This window comes from Aquarana catesbeiana, linkage group LG03 (genome assembly GCF_042186555.1).
Source record: "Aquarana catesbeiana isolate 2022-GZ linkage group LG03, ASM4218655v1, whole genome shotgun sequence".
NCBI classification, from domain to species: domain Eukaryota; kingdom Metazoa; phylum Chordata; class Amphibia; order Anura; family Ranidae; genus Aquarana; species Aquarana catesbeiana.
This window is the reverse complement of record NC_133326.1, coordinates 260,916,357-260,934,140: the sequence shown is the minus strand read 5'-3', so window position 1 is coordinate 260,934,140 and position 17,784 is coordinate 260,916,357. Positions and strand designations below refer to the sequence as shown.

Sequence of the window (17,784 nt, the reverse complement as noted above, 5' to 3'; positions counted from 1 at the left end):
TTCAAATGGATACCTTTTGAGCCTGCAGGCTCCGCTTTGTCCTTCTCTTCTCTCCTCAGCGGTGTGGAGCTCTAACAATGCATGTCTGCTCCGCTAGGCTCCGCCTCCTGCCCCCCTTTTTTGTTTTTTTTTTACTTAAAATGTATCCAAGCCCAAGAACAAAAATGGAAGGTGTTGCAGTTTACCAGACTGTGGATGTGGTGGCTGCATTAGTATTCCTATTTCAGACAATTTTTGCTTTATTTTCTGCTGGTGATCCAGACAGTAACACACTTCCTGTCCAATGGTGATAACACTCACTCGCTGTATTATTATTCATATTATACAGGATTTATATAGCGACAAATATTTGTGCAGCACTTCACACTGTACTGTATGTCTGTATGTATGAATGGAGGAGCAGCACTGTTATCCTGGAATAGGAAGTGTGTTATGACTACAAGACAACTCCTCCTCTACCTTTCTTCATAAAAGAGAGGGAGATGTTCTGTAGTGCACGGAATGAGCTGGGAACAGTGTGAATTGATTAAGTATGCAGCACAAGAAGTCAGCTTACAAGATTTCTGGTTGGCTCAAAAGGTATATTAATACTTAATAAAGAAGTTGTAAAGGCCGAAGGATTTTTTTATCTTAATGCATTCTATGCATTAAGATAAAAAGCCTTCTGTGTGCAGCAGCCCCCCTCAGCCCTTCTAATACTTACCTGAGCCCCATCTCTATCCAGCGATGTACACAAGTCTCTCTGCCTTCCCTGACTCTCCGTCCTGATTGGCTGAGACACACAGCGGCTCCATTGGCTCCCACGGCTGTCGATTATAGTCAGTTAGCCAATCGGGAGAGATGTAAAAAAATTAGACAAAGATAAATCATTTCAGAAATTTTTCCACCTATAATATATCCTATAAAAGGTAAAACTCAATTGAAAAACAAACTGAAATCTTTTAGGGGGGGGGGGGGGAGTAAAAATAAAATACTAAAATAATGTGGTTGCATAAGTGTGCACACCCTCTTATAACTCTGGGGATGTAGCTGTGTTCAGAGTTAATCAATCACATTCAAACTCATGGTAAATAGGAGTCAGTATACACCTGCCATCATTTAAAGTGCCTCTGATTAACCCCAAATAAAGTTCAGCTGTTCTAGTAGGTCTTTCCTGACATTTTCTTAGTCGCATCCTACAGCAAAAGCCATGGTCCGCAGAGAGCTTCCAAAACATCAGAGGGATCTCATTGTTAAAATGCATCAGTCAGGAGAAGGGTACAAAAGAATTTCCAAGGCATTCGATATACCATGGAACACAGTGAAGACAGTTATCATCAAGTGGAGAAAATATGGCAAAACAGTGACATTACCAAGAACTGGATGTCCCTCCAAAATTGATGAAAAGACAAGAAGAAAACTGGTCAGGGAGGCTGCTAAGAGGCCTACAGCAACATTAAAGGAGCTGCAGGAATATCTGGCAAGTACTGGCTGTGTGGTACATGTGACAACAATCTCCCATATTCTTCATATGTCTGGGCTACGGGGTAGAGTGGCAAGACTTTCGCCTTCACAGATGGTTCCCTTCTGCGCATGTGCAAAGTGCGCTGCGTTAATTGGCCTGGCGGCGGAGGGGGGCTAATATTCCAAGGGATGGCACCGTCTCCCAGAAGTGGGAGGAAGCAAATAAGCAGAAGTTCCACTTTTGGGTGGAGCCCCGCTTTAACCACTTCAGATCCACGCTATAGCCAAATGACGGCTACAGCGCGGACCTGCTTTGCCAGGACTACGTCCATTGACGTCCTCCCGTGCACGAGCGGGGCGCTCTGTAGTCGGCGAGTCTATTAGACTCGCTGGATCACAGATCGGAGTAAGGGGTCGATCCCGACCCCTTACCACGCCAATGCGCTGACAGCGTGAGGAGAAAAAAAAGCAGATCACCGGCGGCCGTGAGAGGGACATCAGTCCCGGTCACGGCATGCTGCTGTAGATCTTCAGTGCCCACCTGTGCCCCCTGCCAGTGCCACCTAGCAGTAGGCAACAGTGCCGCCTACCAGTGCCCACCAGCGCCACCCATCAGTGCCCACAGTGCCACCCATCAGTTCCACCTATCAGTGCCCACAGTGCCACCTATCAGTGCCCACAATCAGTGCCTCAACAACAGTGCTGCACATCAGTGCCACCTATCAGTGCCCATCAGTGTCACCTACCAGTGCCCATCAGTGCCACCTATCAGTGCCATCTATCACTGGTACCTATCAGTGCCCATTAGTGCCACCCATCCGTGCCACCCATCAGGGCCCATCAGTGCCATCTTATCAGTGGCCACCAGTGCTGCCTTATCTGTGCCCATCAGTGCCGCCCTAACCGTGCCTATCCGTGCCCACCAGTGCAACCTATCAGTGCCCACCAGTGCCACCTCATCAGCGCATATCAATGAAGGAGAAAAATTACCTGTTTGCTAAATTTTATAACAAACTATGAAACATGATTTTTTATTCTAATTTTTCAAATTTGAACCACCTGCCACAAATTAGACTGCAAAAATACAGCCTGGACCCTGGACTTCCCTCATTCAGCCCCCGTTCACATTGACTGCCGCCTTGAAATTGTGCAACATCTGAAATTGCACAATTTTAAAGCCACATATCAGTGCAACTTTGGGTGTGACTTGGATGACATCTGTGCGGCTTCAGGCACAGATGTCTATGCAAGTCACACCCGAAATCTCCAAAAGTAGTGCAGGAACCTGTCAAACCGCATGACAAGTTGCTTCAATGTAAACAGGGGCTCAGAGTAGAGTAACTGGTTCTTTGAATAGCAGACATAAAAAGGAGCCTGTACTTACCGTCTATGTTCTCCCCCACTGCCCTTTTTGTCCGCTGGAGCACAGAGTAAAACTCTGTACTTCCAGGTATGGGGAACACAACAAAGCAGGACTCCAAAAGCCAACCCCCACGCCCAAATGCTATCATTAAAGGTGTGGATCCTTAACCCAGTTTAAAATTCACCAACCCACTGTAGGGTCAGAATTACACAAAAAGAAAATTGGGGGAAGCCTGACCGAAGGTACAGCTCCTTGTTATGCCTGCTTTAATGCAAACCTGTTACTTTATCTGACATGGTTGACTGAACCTTCCGCTAAGTCCCATGGACTTTTTAATGAACTAAAAAAAAAAAGTCACATATTAAAAATAAACAGCATGGAAAACAAAGATATATAACAACAATTGTATATCTGAATATTTTTCCAAATTAAATTTGCATACATTTACCTGCTGTTTTTGATAATGTTGAGCATATGGAGTATTAAGTGGTGTACCCCAACTAACAGTTGATGATGAATCTGGAGGACCAAACCTTGGGTAGCCTTTACTTAATGGAATGTATGTATCCTGAAGTAGAAAACAATCATTTTAAATTAGTTTTACGGCATACACATCACATTTACTATACACTGGCAAAATTGGAAAATGCTGAATGGTGGCTAAATGGCTAATACTCATTCCTTGCAGCTCTGGTTAATGAGCTTAAATTCTAGCTGGGACATTATCAGCCAGCAGTTTGCATATTCTTTCCATAGCTGTGTAGTGGTTCCTCCCATAAGGCTCCATTCACACTCTTGTTGCATTTTTTTTTAGAAATGCAGGGAATATTTTTAACATGGGTTCCTATGGAACACGTTCACATTAATGTATGTTTGTGCCTCTGCTTTTTTTAAAGGGTTCGGGGACGTTTTGCATGTAATAGACTTCAATGGACCTGCATCCAAAACGCAAGTACTGCGTTTTACCGTGATTTTACCGTGATTTTGTGTTTTGCAATTTTTTTTTTACATTCACTATATATAGCTGGTTGCTAAGGAGCGGGCCGGGAAGCCAGCCGCCACGTCCTTAACAACCGATGAGTCATCAGCTGTCAGCGGCTTCTCCGCTGACAGCTGAATGTAAAAAAAAAATTGCAGACTAAAAAAATTCACGAGAAAACAGCGTGGGGTCCCCCCCCCTCCAAAGACCAAAATTTAATAAAAATCCATACCAGACCCTTATCCGAGCATGCAGGCTGCATGCCCTCAACATGGGGGGGTGGGTGCTTCTCCCAGCACCGTCTGTCCTGGTGCTGTCTTCTCCTGGAGCCGTCTTCTCCCAGAGTCGTTTTCTCCCAGAGCTGTCGTCTTCCTTATGTCACAAAAGGCAGGCTCTCTGGGTGACGTCATCCGATGGCCACATCCCATGGCTATATAAGAGATGTCAGACTGCGGGGGACATCACAACGAAGGAAGACAGCCTCAGGACAAGAGTGCCCTTTTTTGTTTTTAGCAGGTAACTGGCGGCGAGGAAGAAGACAGCGGCGGCGCGGAAGAAAACAGCAGCGGCAAGAAAGAAAACAGCGGCGCAGGAAAAGATGGCGGCAGTAGAAGACGGCTCGGGGAGAAGACAGCACCGGGAGAGACTGTGGCTAGAGAAGATGGCACCGGGAGAGACGGTGGTGGGAAAGGACTTGTCAAAAACCGGCTCTTGTTTTTTTTTACTACTTTTTTGGTGAATCGGTAGGAGTACGATATACCCATTCACATAGGGGGGAAGCCGGAATCTGGTGACTCCTGTAAGAAAAGTTTGGTTAACAGACGCGCATTGGCACGCAGGTGCGGGCACACCAGCGTGTGCACAAAGAAAAACATGTATTGGCACATGCGTGAGCGCGCATGGAGCGAGCAGGCACATAAGTGCACGTACTGGCGCCACACAGCCTATTTAAACTGAGCAATGACACATACATATTGATGTGTGGTCTTTCAGCTTGTTCCTGTTAACCTGTGCCTTGATCTGTTCCATTAACCTGTGTTTGACCCGGCTTCACCTGTACCTTCCTTTGGACTTCTGCCTGCCTACCTGTGACCTTGGCTTGTGTTTGACCCTGCTCCTGTCTCATGCTCCTGTACCTCGCTGCCCGATTGTGTACCGAACCCAGCCTGTATCATGTCTTAGCTTCAGTCTCACATTCCTGTACCTGCTCTACCTGGCTGTTGATGACCCCCTGGCTTATGTTCCAGCAACGCTTCTGCCTGCTGATCCAGTGACAAGGAGTTCCAGTTTTCAGTGCCTGTCTGGTGATCTACGGCCATCGGGTTCCTGCCAAGGCCCAGCTGGTGCCACCTGCTATATCAGCCCTTGTGCCACTCTGTGTTCTTCACTCCTTCACTCCTTGTCATTGCTATCGGAGGCGTTAGACAGGAGGTGCAAGAGAAGCCCTCTCTACAGCTTGATCTCCACCAGGTACGTGACAGCTCCCTTTTCAAAGGGGGCTTCCAGATTCTGATAAGCCCCCCGCCCGCAGACCCCCCGACAACCACCAGCCAGGGTTGTCAGGAAGAGGCCCTTGTCCCCATCAACATGGGGTAAAGGTGCTTTGGGGTGGGGGGGAGAAGAGCTCCCCCCACCCCAAAGCACCCACCCCCCCTGTTGAGGACATGGGACTTGATATGGCTCAGGAGGGGGGGCGATCGCTCATCCCCTCCCTTTCCTGACCTACTGGGCTGCATGCTCGGATAAGGGTTGGGTATGGATTTGGGGGGGGGGGGGGGCACGCTATTTTTTAAAAAATTTTGGCATGGGGTTGTCCCCTCCAAATCTATGTCTTTGGGGGGAGACACCACATTGTTTTTTTTGTGAATTTTTTTAGCCGCCAATTTTTTTTCCCCCACTGACAGCTGATGACTCATCCGGTTGTTAAGGACGCGGCGGACCGCTTCCCGACCTGCTCCTTAGCAACCAGCTATATACAGTGAATGTAAAAATAAAAACCTCACAAATCGCAAAATGCAAATCGTGGTAAAAACGCAGAAAGCACAGCAAAAAGCACTGCAGAAACGCTCAAAAGCAACATGCATAGATGTGAATCAAGCCTAAGTCGGAAACATATTGGTAAGGTAACTGGCCCTAGTGTGTGCAGGTATATAACAGGGACACTGGATTAAAAGCATCTTCAAGGGGACAAGAACTGATGTAAAAGGCTGTATGTGCACTGTATAAAGCATTATCATCTTCTAAATTTGCATTAAATATCTAAAAAAGGACATTTTTTTTTAGTAAAAACAAGCCTGTAAATCTTACCATCCTACTCTCTGACTCCTTTAGGCCTCATGCACATGGGCACATGATACAGTTCCAGTATAGAGGAATAAATGGCTATATGCTAGCTGTTATGTGCCATACTTGTGTAAACACATGCACAGGAGTGAATCCCTCAATGTGGCTTGTGTGTGTCCAGGGATTTGTGTTTACGCAAGAATGCTGGCAGGCATTAAGTAGGCGCTACTGTCGCTTGCTGATGCCTTTTTTTTTCTTAAATGCCAAACAGCAGTTTTACATTGCTGGACCATGCTGCAACTACGAGCCAAACCTTTGACTCATAGTTGTGGTGCGGCCCCACTAATCTCAATGGGGGAGTGGTGGTGTCGCATGTCAAACTTTATAGCCTGCAAAGCATTGCAGTGTGTACAGCCCTGTCAGTCTGTAATGTTAGAATTTCAGAGGGAGGCCAGGGGGGTAGTTTACACTTGCAGTTAAAACAGATTTTTTTTTTTTGGGGTGGGGGGAGACTGCAACCAACCAAATTGTCCTGTCTAACAGTATGCGTTAAAAACAAGGGATTACTTTGCACAGATTTGCATATACATGTGTAAGCTACAGAGCCCCAGATTTATTTATATTTTTTGGGGGGGAAGGGGGGGGTGCTGCGGAGGAACAAGACCTAGTTTTGACAGGTACCTGCTCCCACTTCCGCTTGAGTCACCTCGGCAGCCACCCTGCAACTGCACGTGGGTGATGAGGATGCAACATATCAGCTCATTACTGCCTGTAACGAATGATGAGGATGCAACATATCAGCTCATTACTGCCTGTAAAATGCCTCTGAAATGAGATCTGAGCGTGGGTCATTTTTTAGAGGAGCAACAGTCTGTGCAAAGGCCTAAAACCACGGCTCAGCTGCCTGTTTGTATTGTCTCTGACAGCCAGTGTAGAAGTGCCCACAGGGTGTTCACTAAAATCCTTGCCTTAGCAGCACTGGTTCCACAAAGGAGTATCTCCTCGCTACAGACTCTCCCCTTTATTGACCAAACCCACCTGCTATAAATTGGATTTCTCTCCTTAGATATCTGTTCTGGTCACCCTTCACTGCCTAAACCGAGTTTCCTCCAGTTACTGCATACTCACAGTGACAGACAGTGTTTCTCTCATACATATTATAAAGCAAAATTTGCAAATAATAAAGGAAACATTTGTCTAATCCATAAATGTAAAGAAGTTGTAAGCCTCAGACATAAAGTGTCATCTCTGTCTGTTGTCTCATTCCTCTGCTATCTGCATGAGCCATTTCTGACAAGTTTTCCTGACACCAAGAGAAAAAAGATGACGGGGGGAGCTCCAGCACACAGCCTGTGATTGACAGCCGCAGTTCTGTTCCCGTGTGAAGGGGGGGGGGGGGTGTTCCTTCCCTCCAATCAGCTCTCAGAGCTCTCCTCGCTGAGTTCTGCAGTGTGTAATTTCAGATCCCACCCCTGTTTTCTGACAGCTCAGACAAGCTTTGTAAATTCTGGACATTGAACAGATGTAGGGAAGAGAAGACTGCAGATATACAACTTATGTAGGAGGATTTGATTAATTTCTGTATATCACCAGAAGCCAGTTAATTTACTACTACTTTACTTACTAATGTAAGGGGTCACAACCACTTTAATATTGTTAGGCATTTATGGATTTTAAATGTGTTCAATGCACTTCTATAATTTATGTTCAATTAGACCTTTTTTTTTTCAACTTTCCATCTATTAAATCTTCTGACCTTGTTGTTTTAACTTTGGATAGTAAGGCCCCTTTCACACTCACACTGGGGCGTTGGCGGTAAAGCGCCGCTATTTTTAGCCACGCTTTACCATAGTTTTGGGGGGGGGGGGGTTCGGCCGCTAGCGGGGCGGTTTTAACCCCCGCTGGCAGCTGAAAAAGGGTTAAAATGACCCACAAAGTGCTGCTGCAGCGGTGCTTTGCCGGCGGTTCTGCAGCGGTGCCCATTGATTTCAATGGGCATGAGCGGTTTAGGAGGGGCGTATACACTATGGTTGCCACATCATCCCTTTAAACCCGAACACATATGAATTACACAGGTTCTGTGGCTGATTAAGGTGGTAATTAAACTCACTTGGTGCCTTATCTGCATTTAATTAGCCTCAGAACCTGTGTAATTCATATGTGTTCGGGTTTAAAGGGATGAGGTGGCAACTCTAGTATACACTGCTCCAAAGATGCTGCTTGCAGGAGTTTTTTTAACGTCCTGCAAGTGCACAGGTCCAGTGTGAAAGCCCTCGGGGCTTTCACATTGGAGAGACAGGAGAGGCTCTTTGGAGGCGCTATGCAGGCGCTATTTTTAGCGCTGTAGCTCCTGTATAGCGCCTCAGTGTGAAAGAGGTCTAAAGGATCTTTTTTCTGCCAGTAAATACCTTATACAGCCCACTTCCTGTTTCTTGTCTGGTAAAAAGCCTAAGCTTATGACATCATGCACAGCTCCCTCTCTCTCACTCTCCTGAGAGTTTGCCAGGCAGGGAGGGGGGATGAGTCATAGGAGGGCCAATGAGAGCTGCAGAGCTGGAGGTGTGCCTCTGTGCGTCTGTGTAAATCCAGGAAGTGAACAGGCAGCAGCTGAAGCTGCCCACAGTTAAAATGACTGCAGCCAGACTCAGTGGAGGGAGATTTCTGCAGCATATTTGGCAAGTACAGAATCACAGTATATATAAAATAATATGCAAAGTGCTTGGAGGGAAGCTTCAGAATGGCAAAGATGTTTTTATTACAAATTATTTGAGCAGACTGCAGTTCCTCTTTAAATTCCAACAGTTATAATTCCAATAGTTAAAATTGAGTCCAGTTGACAGAATTGTGTACTACGCTAAAAGATTCTCATATCAATAGCTGTCTACGTTTGGGGCATGTCAGATTGTTGGCCCTCATTGCATTGAAAATCCCAGAATTAAATATCTGATGTCTGAACAGTGCTGAGCCACAAATCTCTAGTGTCAAAACAAAGCATAAAGATCCCTTGTAGGTATGAAATATAAGAAAGCTCAGAGTGCTCCTTTCAATCCTTTGCTGATAATTCAGATTGTTACATCTGTGGCTATTAAGATACCTTACAAATACCCAGTAATGGTATTGCAATCTACTATTGTAGAGATAATTGACAATGTTTATGTGTGGTACCACAACTGTTTATCAGAAAAATATTTATTTCCAATAGGTAGCCATGAGAGCGCATGGGTGGGCATGTGCATGAATGTACTTTACATATTACTGGGCCATTACCTCATCATCTGAATCCCCAAGTTTTCCAAGGTCAAGGCAAGGGACTCTGAAATACAAATGTCATGCTTTATCACAAACATAAGATATACCAGCAAGAAAACAAGAAACGATTAACAATTCCAGAAATTCAGCAAATGTGATCTACTTATACTGGTGGCTAGAATATATGGCAAATATAAATGCTATGACCTTTCTGAAATTGGCAGTTTTCTTCTACTGGCAAGTGGTTAAAAACCAACTTCATTCTTTAATAATCTAGTAAATACAAGGAAATTGGAAATGTTAGCAAATCAGTAGTTTAAAGGGCAACTCCAATTCTGGAAAATAAATGAAAATAGGCAGCTATTTTGCAATTTAATTTTAATAATAATAAAAGTTATGTTTCTCTTTAAGCACTTAAAGGCTGCCCATAGCAGTATTACTTCTACAAGCGGCTCTCCTGTGCAGAATCACACATATATATATATATATATATATATATATATATATATATACACACGTGATTTTGCACTTCCGCCTGCAGGGGGGCACGTGCAACCGACGGGCCGATTCTGCTGTGATTATTCACAGCAGAAGCCGATCTGCGGGTGCTGGACACTTGACGTCTGCTCATGCTCAGCTCTCTCACTCTCCTGAGAGTTTTCCAGGAAGGGAGGGGAGATGAGTCATAGGAGGGCCAATGAGAGCTGCAGGGCTGGAGGTGTGCCTCTGTGTGTCTGTGTAAATCTAGGAAGTGAACAGGCAGCAGCTTCAGCTGCCCACGGTTAAAATGGATGCAGCCAGACTCAGTAGAAGGAGATTTCTGCAGCATCTCCGTTCTGATGGGGGGGAAGGGATGGATTTTGTGTTCCTCCCTTAGTAAAAGCACCCAACACATTACACAAAAACACTTGTTAGGCACACATTTAACCCTTTGATCGCCCCTAGATGTTAACCCCTTCCCAGCCAGTGTCATTAGTACAGTGACAGTGCATATTTTTAGCACTGATCATTGTATTAGTGTCACTGGTTCCCGCAAAGTGTCAAAAGTGTCAGTTAGTGTCTGGTTGTCTACTGCAATATCGCAGTCCCACTATAAGTCGCTGATCGCCACCATTACTAGTATAAAAAAAAATAAAAAATAAAAATTCCATAAATATATCCTATAGTTTGTAGACACTATAACATTTGCGTAAAGCAATCAATATACTCTCTTATTGGGATTTTTTTACCAAAAATATGTAGCAGAATACATATGGCATACATTTATGAAGAAATGTTTTTATTTTTTTTTCATTGGATGTGTTTTAGAGCAGAAAGCATAAAATATATACATATATATATATATATATATATATATATATATATATCTCTATATATATCTCTCTATATATATAGAGATATATATATAGATATATCTCTATATATATATATATATATTTTTTTTTTTTCAAAATTGTTGTGGGGAATAAATGACATACATTTCATTTGGGTATAAGGTTGCATGACCGGCAATTGTCAGTTAAAGTAACACAATGCAAAAATTTGCCTGGTCATGAAGGGGGGTAAATCTTCCGGAGGTCAGTCTGCAGATAGCTATGATTTTCTATAACTGCCAAAAACAATCAAAGGGGCATTCATTGTAGAGAACTTTCTCAGAAATGTCACTTTCTGCTACTGCTAGTGGCTTGGTGCTTGACCAGCAGTTTTACTGTGATTATACTAATGGCACTAATAACGTAAGTATAGCAGCAAACCCGTCTATTTTGGGAAATAGGGACTTCTTTTCTTGCTGAAAATGACCTTTCTGCTGGTTTGGGGGATTTACAGGTCCAGGGTTTTCAGCTGAACTGGACTCCTGATTTGGGCCTGGCCTTGAGGTTGAAGCCTGGGAGTAATGCAAGGGTGGAGTCTTCCCAGCCTGAGGTCTAGGCTTCTTCTAGTACTCTTAACCCCCGTCCTCCTTAACATCTCTTATAAGGGAGCCCGAAGCAGCTCCAAAGTGACATTCACCATCAAAGGGCATGCCCAGCAGGTGATTTTACATACAGACATTTTTTGCAAGCCAACATTTCAACCAAATACTTTGCTCTGTGGTTGACAGGAGACTCATATGGGAAATAAGATGGGAGATATCAACTAAACCATACTATAGTGTGGGGCTGCTGGAATGAACTCTGTGCACTCTATAAAGCATAGATGTGAATATAGGCTAGATCCTTTAAAGGGGTTGTAAAGATGTTTTTTTTTTTTTTTTTAAATAACAAACATGTTATACTTACCTTCACTGTGCAGCTCGTTCTGCACAGAGTGGCCCCTGAACCTGGTCTTCTGGGGTCCCTCGGCGGCTGTTTCAGCTCCTCCCCGCAAGCATTTACCACCTTCATGCGAGCTCCCTCGCACGGTGGTGAGTGCTTGCGGGCGCGCTCCCGTGATACAGCCGCGTCATCGGATGTGATTGACAGCAGCGCGAGCCAATGGCTGCGCTGCTTTCAATCCATCCACTGCAGCTAATCAGCGACCAGGCTGAGCTGCAATGAAGCTGACGAGGACGAGGAGCGAAGATTCGAGGCGTCAAGTAAGTAAAACGGGGGGGCTGGGGGCGGCGGTACTGTCAAAAGTTTTTTCACCTTAATGCATAGAATGCATTAAGGTGAAAAAATTTTTACCTTTACAACCCCTTTAATACGAGTTGAATCCATTCCCTTAAGGTTTGACAGGCTAACATGACAGCCGTGGCATGTTCCAAAGCACAAGGATTTAGGAAGAGTTTCTAGACTTCTGTCAATGGGATTGTTAAACACTAGTGCATCCTCAACAGGAATGGTCAGTACTTTATTAAGATGGGACACTACCAGATCAACAGTAGGAATGGCCCACTTTTTAATAAAAGACTCCTTATATCGGTCTGCAAAGATTTTGGAAGTCTAAAGCCCCGTAAACACGGACTGAATGTCGGGTGACATTGGTCAGTTCAATAAAAACTGGCCGACATTCCGACTGTGTGTAAGGCACTCAGTCCGACAGAAGCTGGCCATTTGGCTAGCTTCTGTTGGATGAGCATGCTGGAAAGCCAACAGCGCCGGCTCCCGATCAGCGCTCTCAGCCAATGGCGCTATTGTGTTCTGACAACAGGAGATTTCCCCACCATCAGAATACAAAAATTACAGCTGCCAGCTATAGCCAGCAACAATGATCATACGAAAAAAACCTGACAGACCTGCCCATCGATGAATTAAAAATCCTGCTGAACCAGCCGAGTTTCAATCTGTCTACTGTCAGCTTTAGGGCCCCTCAGGGATCCCAGACTAGTAATAGCACTAGTAAAAGCCACAGGCTGCTCTACCATTTTCAGGATGGCTGGTTTGCACCTCATCAATAAGAATAGAGGTGGTTTCTTTAAGCCTAGGAGCTATGGCAGCTGCCTTTGACTCCTCAGGAACAGAATCTCTGAGCAAGGATTTGTGGAAATCTTCATTAGACAGAGCCTCTACAGCAAAATGTTCAGAGGCTGCTACGGCTGTAGATAGAGCAGACAATGATTCTTTTGGGCATCAGAGTACACTTACATATTCTGCATTCAGAGTCAGCAATCAAAGCTGCAATGTGTCCCATAAACTCCTGCATAAATGTGGAAAACTCCAACCAGATAAAGCCAAGGGGGAGGAGGACCACACCTGACACAGATAAGGAAGACTCTGTGAAATGTAGGGACTCAAGCAGGAGACAAGAATCCATGCTGCCAGTGTCAGGATAATAAGAAGGGGCACTGTATGCCACCTTGGACCTGTGGATTGTGAGCTGTAGAAACCCAATACAGAGGGACTGCTCCCCTTGAGCTTGTGATGCACTACTTGACCATAGTAACTGAGAATACTAGGTAAAAACTGCAGGTATCATGAACCAGCTGCTGAGATCAGGAGAGGTTCTGACAGAGAATGCCTATCGGACATTTGGCTCGCATAAATGCGTGCAGAATTCTTACCAAAAAAGTGAACAGGCATGCAGGAATGCACACAGTGTAGGTTGGCATCCACTTAAGGACCAGCCTCGTTTTGAGATTTTGGTGTTTACATGTTTAAAACAGTTTTTTTTGCTAGAAAATTACTTAGAACCCCCAAACATTATATATTGTTTTTTTCTAACACCCTAGAGAATAAAATGGCGGTCATTGCAATACTTTTTTTTGCACCGTATTTGCGCAGCAGTCTTACAAGCGCACTTTTTTGGGGAAAAAATTAACTTTTTTGAATAAGAAAATAAGACAACAGTAAAGTTAGTCCATTTTTTTTTATATTGTGAAAGATAATGTTACGCCGAGTAAATTGATACCCAACATGTCATGGTTCAAAATTGCGCCCGCTCGTGGAATGGCGTCAAACTATTACCCTCAAAATTCTCCATAGGCGATGTTAAAAAAATTCTACAGGTTGCATGTTTGGTGTTACAGAGGAGGTCTAAGGCTACAATTATTGCTCTCGCTCTACCGATCGTGGCGATACCTCACATGTGTGGTTTGAACACTGTTTTCATATGCGGGCGCTACTCACTTATGCGTTCGCTTCTGTGCGCGAGCTCGACGGGACGGGGCGCTGTAAAATTTTTTTTTCTTTTCTTATTTATTTTACTTGATTTTATTCATTTTTCACTGTTTTAAAAAAAAAAAAAATGGGTCACTTTTATTCCTATTACAAGGAATGTAAACATCCCTTGTAATAGAAAAAAAGCATGACAGGACCTCTTAAATATGAGATCTCGGGTCAAAAAGTTGTCAGATCTCATATTTGGACTAAAATGCAAAAAAAATAAAAAATTTGTCATTTGCAAAAATGACAACAGAAAAATGTGCCTTTAAGACGTATGGGCGGAAGTGACGTTTTGATGTTGCTTCCGCCCTCCTATGGTATGGAGACGGGTGGGGGCCATCTTGCCCTCACTCATCTCCATACCACAGACGTGAAAGGACCCGATCGCCTCCGCCGCTACCGACGGCCCCGGTAAGCGGCGGAGGGCGCGGGAGAGCGGCGGGAGGGGGGTGGCACCTCTCCCGCCGCCTATAACGGTGATCTCGCAGTGAATCCGCCGCAGAGACCACCATTATCGTAAACAGAACCGCTGGTTCTAAAGATGGATACCTCGGTTGTGGCAGCAGCTGCTGCCGTTACCGAGATATCCATCTTCAAACTGCCGACGTATATGCACATGAGCCGGTCAATAAGTGGTTAAGTATGCTCCTGCTGATGTTTAAGTGCTGACTGGTCTTTCAGCTATTCTCTGCATCCTGCTACTACTCTGCTTGCTCCCTTGTTGATGACCTGGCTTACCTCTGACCTGATTTTGGATCCTGATTCTGCCTTGTTGCCAGTTCCTGACCTCAGCTCCGTTCCTGACTGCGTCTTTTCCCCATGATTCTGTACCTTGCTGCCTGCCTGCTGCTGACCTCGGCTATCCTGTGACGACGCTTGTGTTCCTGGCTCTGTTCCCACATCTGGTTTGAGTGCCTACCTGGCTGTCACCTGTATCAGCTCTGCTAACCACAATGAGTTCCTGTCTCTAGTCTGCTGGGAGCTTTGACAAGCCTCGCATCTGGAACCAGCAGCCCATGCGGAGTGCCCGTTTAACTTTGGCTGGATCACTGTGCACTGTTCCTGACCTGATGTTCTTCCAGCCTGCATCACCTGCTGCAAGCACTCCTATCAACACCTGCCGGCCTTCGTGTTCCTCCTGTCCCTCAGTACCCTCTGTTCCACCTTCAGTGGGACCTTGGCTTGAGATACAAGAGAGGCCTACCTCATCATTTCAGAACAGGTACGCGACAGATTCAAATGGCCAAGGAGATCAGGTCCCTGTAGGCAGCTGAAGGACCTACCAAGGTAGAACAACATGTCTCTTGCGAATAGGTGCAATGGTTTGACCCACACAGACTACTCATAACTGAATCTTTGGAGACTGCGTCACCCTGGAGGCAGTACCACGGCTCTTGATCTGGAAAGAGCTTTGTGGCTGATTACCACAGATATCTGGAAAGGGCCACAGGCAGAGTCCAGTGCCTGAATGTCACATTCCAGGCAGGCCCCACAATCAGCTAGTTCAGTGGGGTCATGGTACGGCATCCAAAGCTGTCACTGAGGATATGCAGATACAAATAGCTGCAAAAGAGACCAGCTCAAGCAATGCATACAAAAGAAGAAAAAGATTTTTGAGAAAAAAAAATTTGAAGAGAAAGCTAGTAAAAATGGTTACACTTTTCTCAGTAGAGAAAAGAAGTCCACCCTCCTAGAACACCAGATAAATTGAGGCATGTTGGGAATGGGAGGGGTTACACCAGGCTGGTCACTGTTTTGTTTGACAGTGCCCCCTCCTGTAGTAGTATCACCCAATTGTCTCTAAATCCTGTGTACCTCAATGAACGAGAATGAAATTTATGTATAATGACACTTAGGGGTTGATTTACTAACGGAAAATAGACTATGCACTTTTGCAGGTGCAGTTGCTCCAGAGCTTAGTAAATGAGGGAGAGTTCTACTGACTTGCATCATCCAATCATGTGCAAGCAAAAATTATGTTTTTTTCATTTTCTTTACATGTGATTGGGTATTCTTTATGAAGTGAAGCTTTACCTCATCTAGTAAGCTGGGGAACAACTGCACTTGCAAAAGTACACAGTCTATTTGCCTTTAGTAAATCAACCCCTTTATGTGAGAAACATTGGGTCAGAATGCTGGTCATACATGTACAACATGATTGTTCAACACAATAATAGTTTTAATGAAAGAATCCTACCAACAAATGGGTGCTTTGATAGAGAAACATATTAGTCTTCATAAAGAAACAATCAGCCTTGATGGAAAATCCAATCAAATTTGGCCACGCCAATGTATTTCTTTGTTGTGTCAAACTATTGTTTTCGAGAGAATAATTGTCTGAAATGATTGAATGATTGTTTATCTTCACATGTAGGGCCAGGACTATAACACCAAGCTTGAAATCAGAAGTCATGCTATGGTCTACTCTATAAGATACACATGATTGATCCTACATTACACAAGGGTGTCGTAATGGGGAAATATTTTTTGGAGACCTATTTATTGTATATACTTGAGCTACCACAGCTTTCATTTTGATAAGCTTCTCTTTATTGTATTTGACCTTTCCTCTATCTTATTTCAAGCCAGTAATCATGCTTACCTTGTAGCTATGTCCCAACACATAGTAAAATCTCATTTCTCTGCACAGATGTTATACTCATAGGAAATGAAGGTGGTTCTGGTTACTGGTCTCTCCATGTTTCATTGGCAAGTATAAATGAATGTATTGTGCTATCACAAGCAGTTATAGCTAGTGACTTCAGGGACAACAGTGAATGGACAGAACTGTAAAATGCTGTAGAAAAGCAATTTACAGCAAGAAGCTAATTTCAGGGCAAATCTAGACTAGGTCTGCGGTGTATATATGGTTATTGTCTGACGGTAAAATGGGTAACCATTGTAGCAGAAAAAAAGATACTGTAAATCTGAGCACGGCACCTTGCTAGTCACTGGCAGTGATTAATAGACTCAAGTTAAACTGAAAATGTCATTTTAAATTATAATTTTCTGGCTCATTACTGCATCTGTAACACTTTCCGTAATACATAATGTATTTCTTTCCTTTTTTTTTAATTCATCAATTATAATATAATTGCTCTCTTTGGAATCATACAATCAGGTAAAAGCTTTGTGAATTCTATGCATATCTAACATACACATGCAACCTAAAATGAGGCAAGCATGGAGCTTTATAATGAATTGGGGATGAATAGGGGATGGAGATGTTACTACAACAAGATATCAGAAGCAACAATCTTTTTTTTTTTTTTTCAATGAGAAGAATTTATAAAGCCAGTTGGATGTGTCTGAATAGAATGTAAATAATAAAATATAAAGGTAGGGTTTTTTTTTTCTATTGGGGTTTCTTGCCTTCCATATGAAGAGCAGCCATAAATGTTTAATAAGATACCATGTACTTATATTTGATGCTTTAATCTGTATTTTTCTTTGTTTTTTGTTGCACAACCAAAGTTGTCGGATTACAGGTTTTCATACTTAAATAAAAGAACCCTCACGTTCTTTCCTGAGGAAGCCATATGGCGAAACATGTAGAAAAATATGGACGTGACTAAAGTAAATCATTGTCATTTATAGGATGTTTTGCACACATCTCCGGCTATGATTATATTGTATGAAATGTTTTTATGACATTGTTCATTTAATAAAAATTGTATATATTTTTTATACATTGTTGATCTATATTTTGTCGCTTTGCACCTTTAAAGTCCCACACCTCCTAAATGTTTCCACTAATAAAATATAAAATAGCACAAGGTTTTATATACATTTCATATGCAGACAAGTATAATATTCTTATGCACCCATACAGTTGGGCAGTCTCCATCCCTGCCAGATAGCTTACAACAAAACAGCAATCTCAA

The 17,784-nt window shown here is 43.7% G+C and overlaps 1 protein-coding gene across 2 annotated transcripts in view; it reads right to left on the bottom strand.

The window, feature by feature from the left end:
* CAPS2 (calcyphosine 2) overlaps nt 1-17,784 on the bottom strand; it is a 204,822-nt gene that overhangs the window by 169,431 nt on the left and 17,607 nt on the right. For both annotated transcript variants that reach the window (XM_073620021.1, XM_073620023.1), the window contains exons 4-5: nt 9,336-9,381; nt 3,255-3,374 (exon numbers count right to left, since the gene is read on the bottom strand). In XM_073620021.1, the coding sequence (XP_073476122.1) occupies nt 3,255-3,374; nt 9,336-9,381 (166 nt within the window). The remainder of the gene's footprint in view (nt 1-3,254; nt 3,375-9,335; nt 9,382-17,784) is intronic.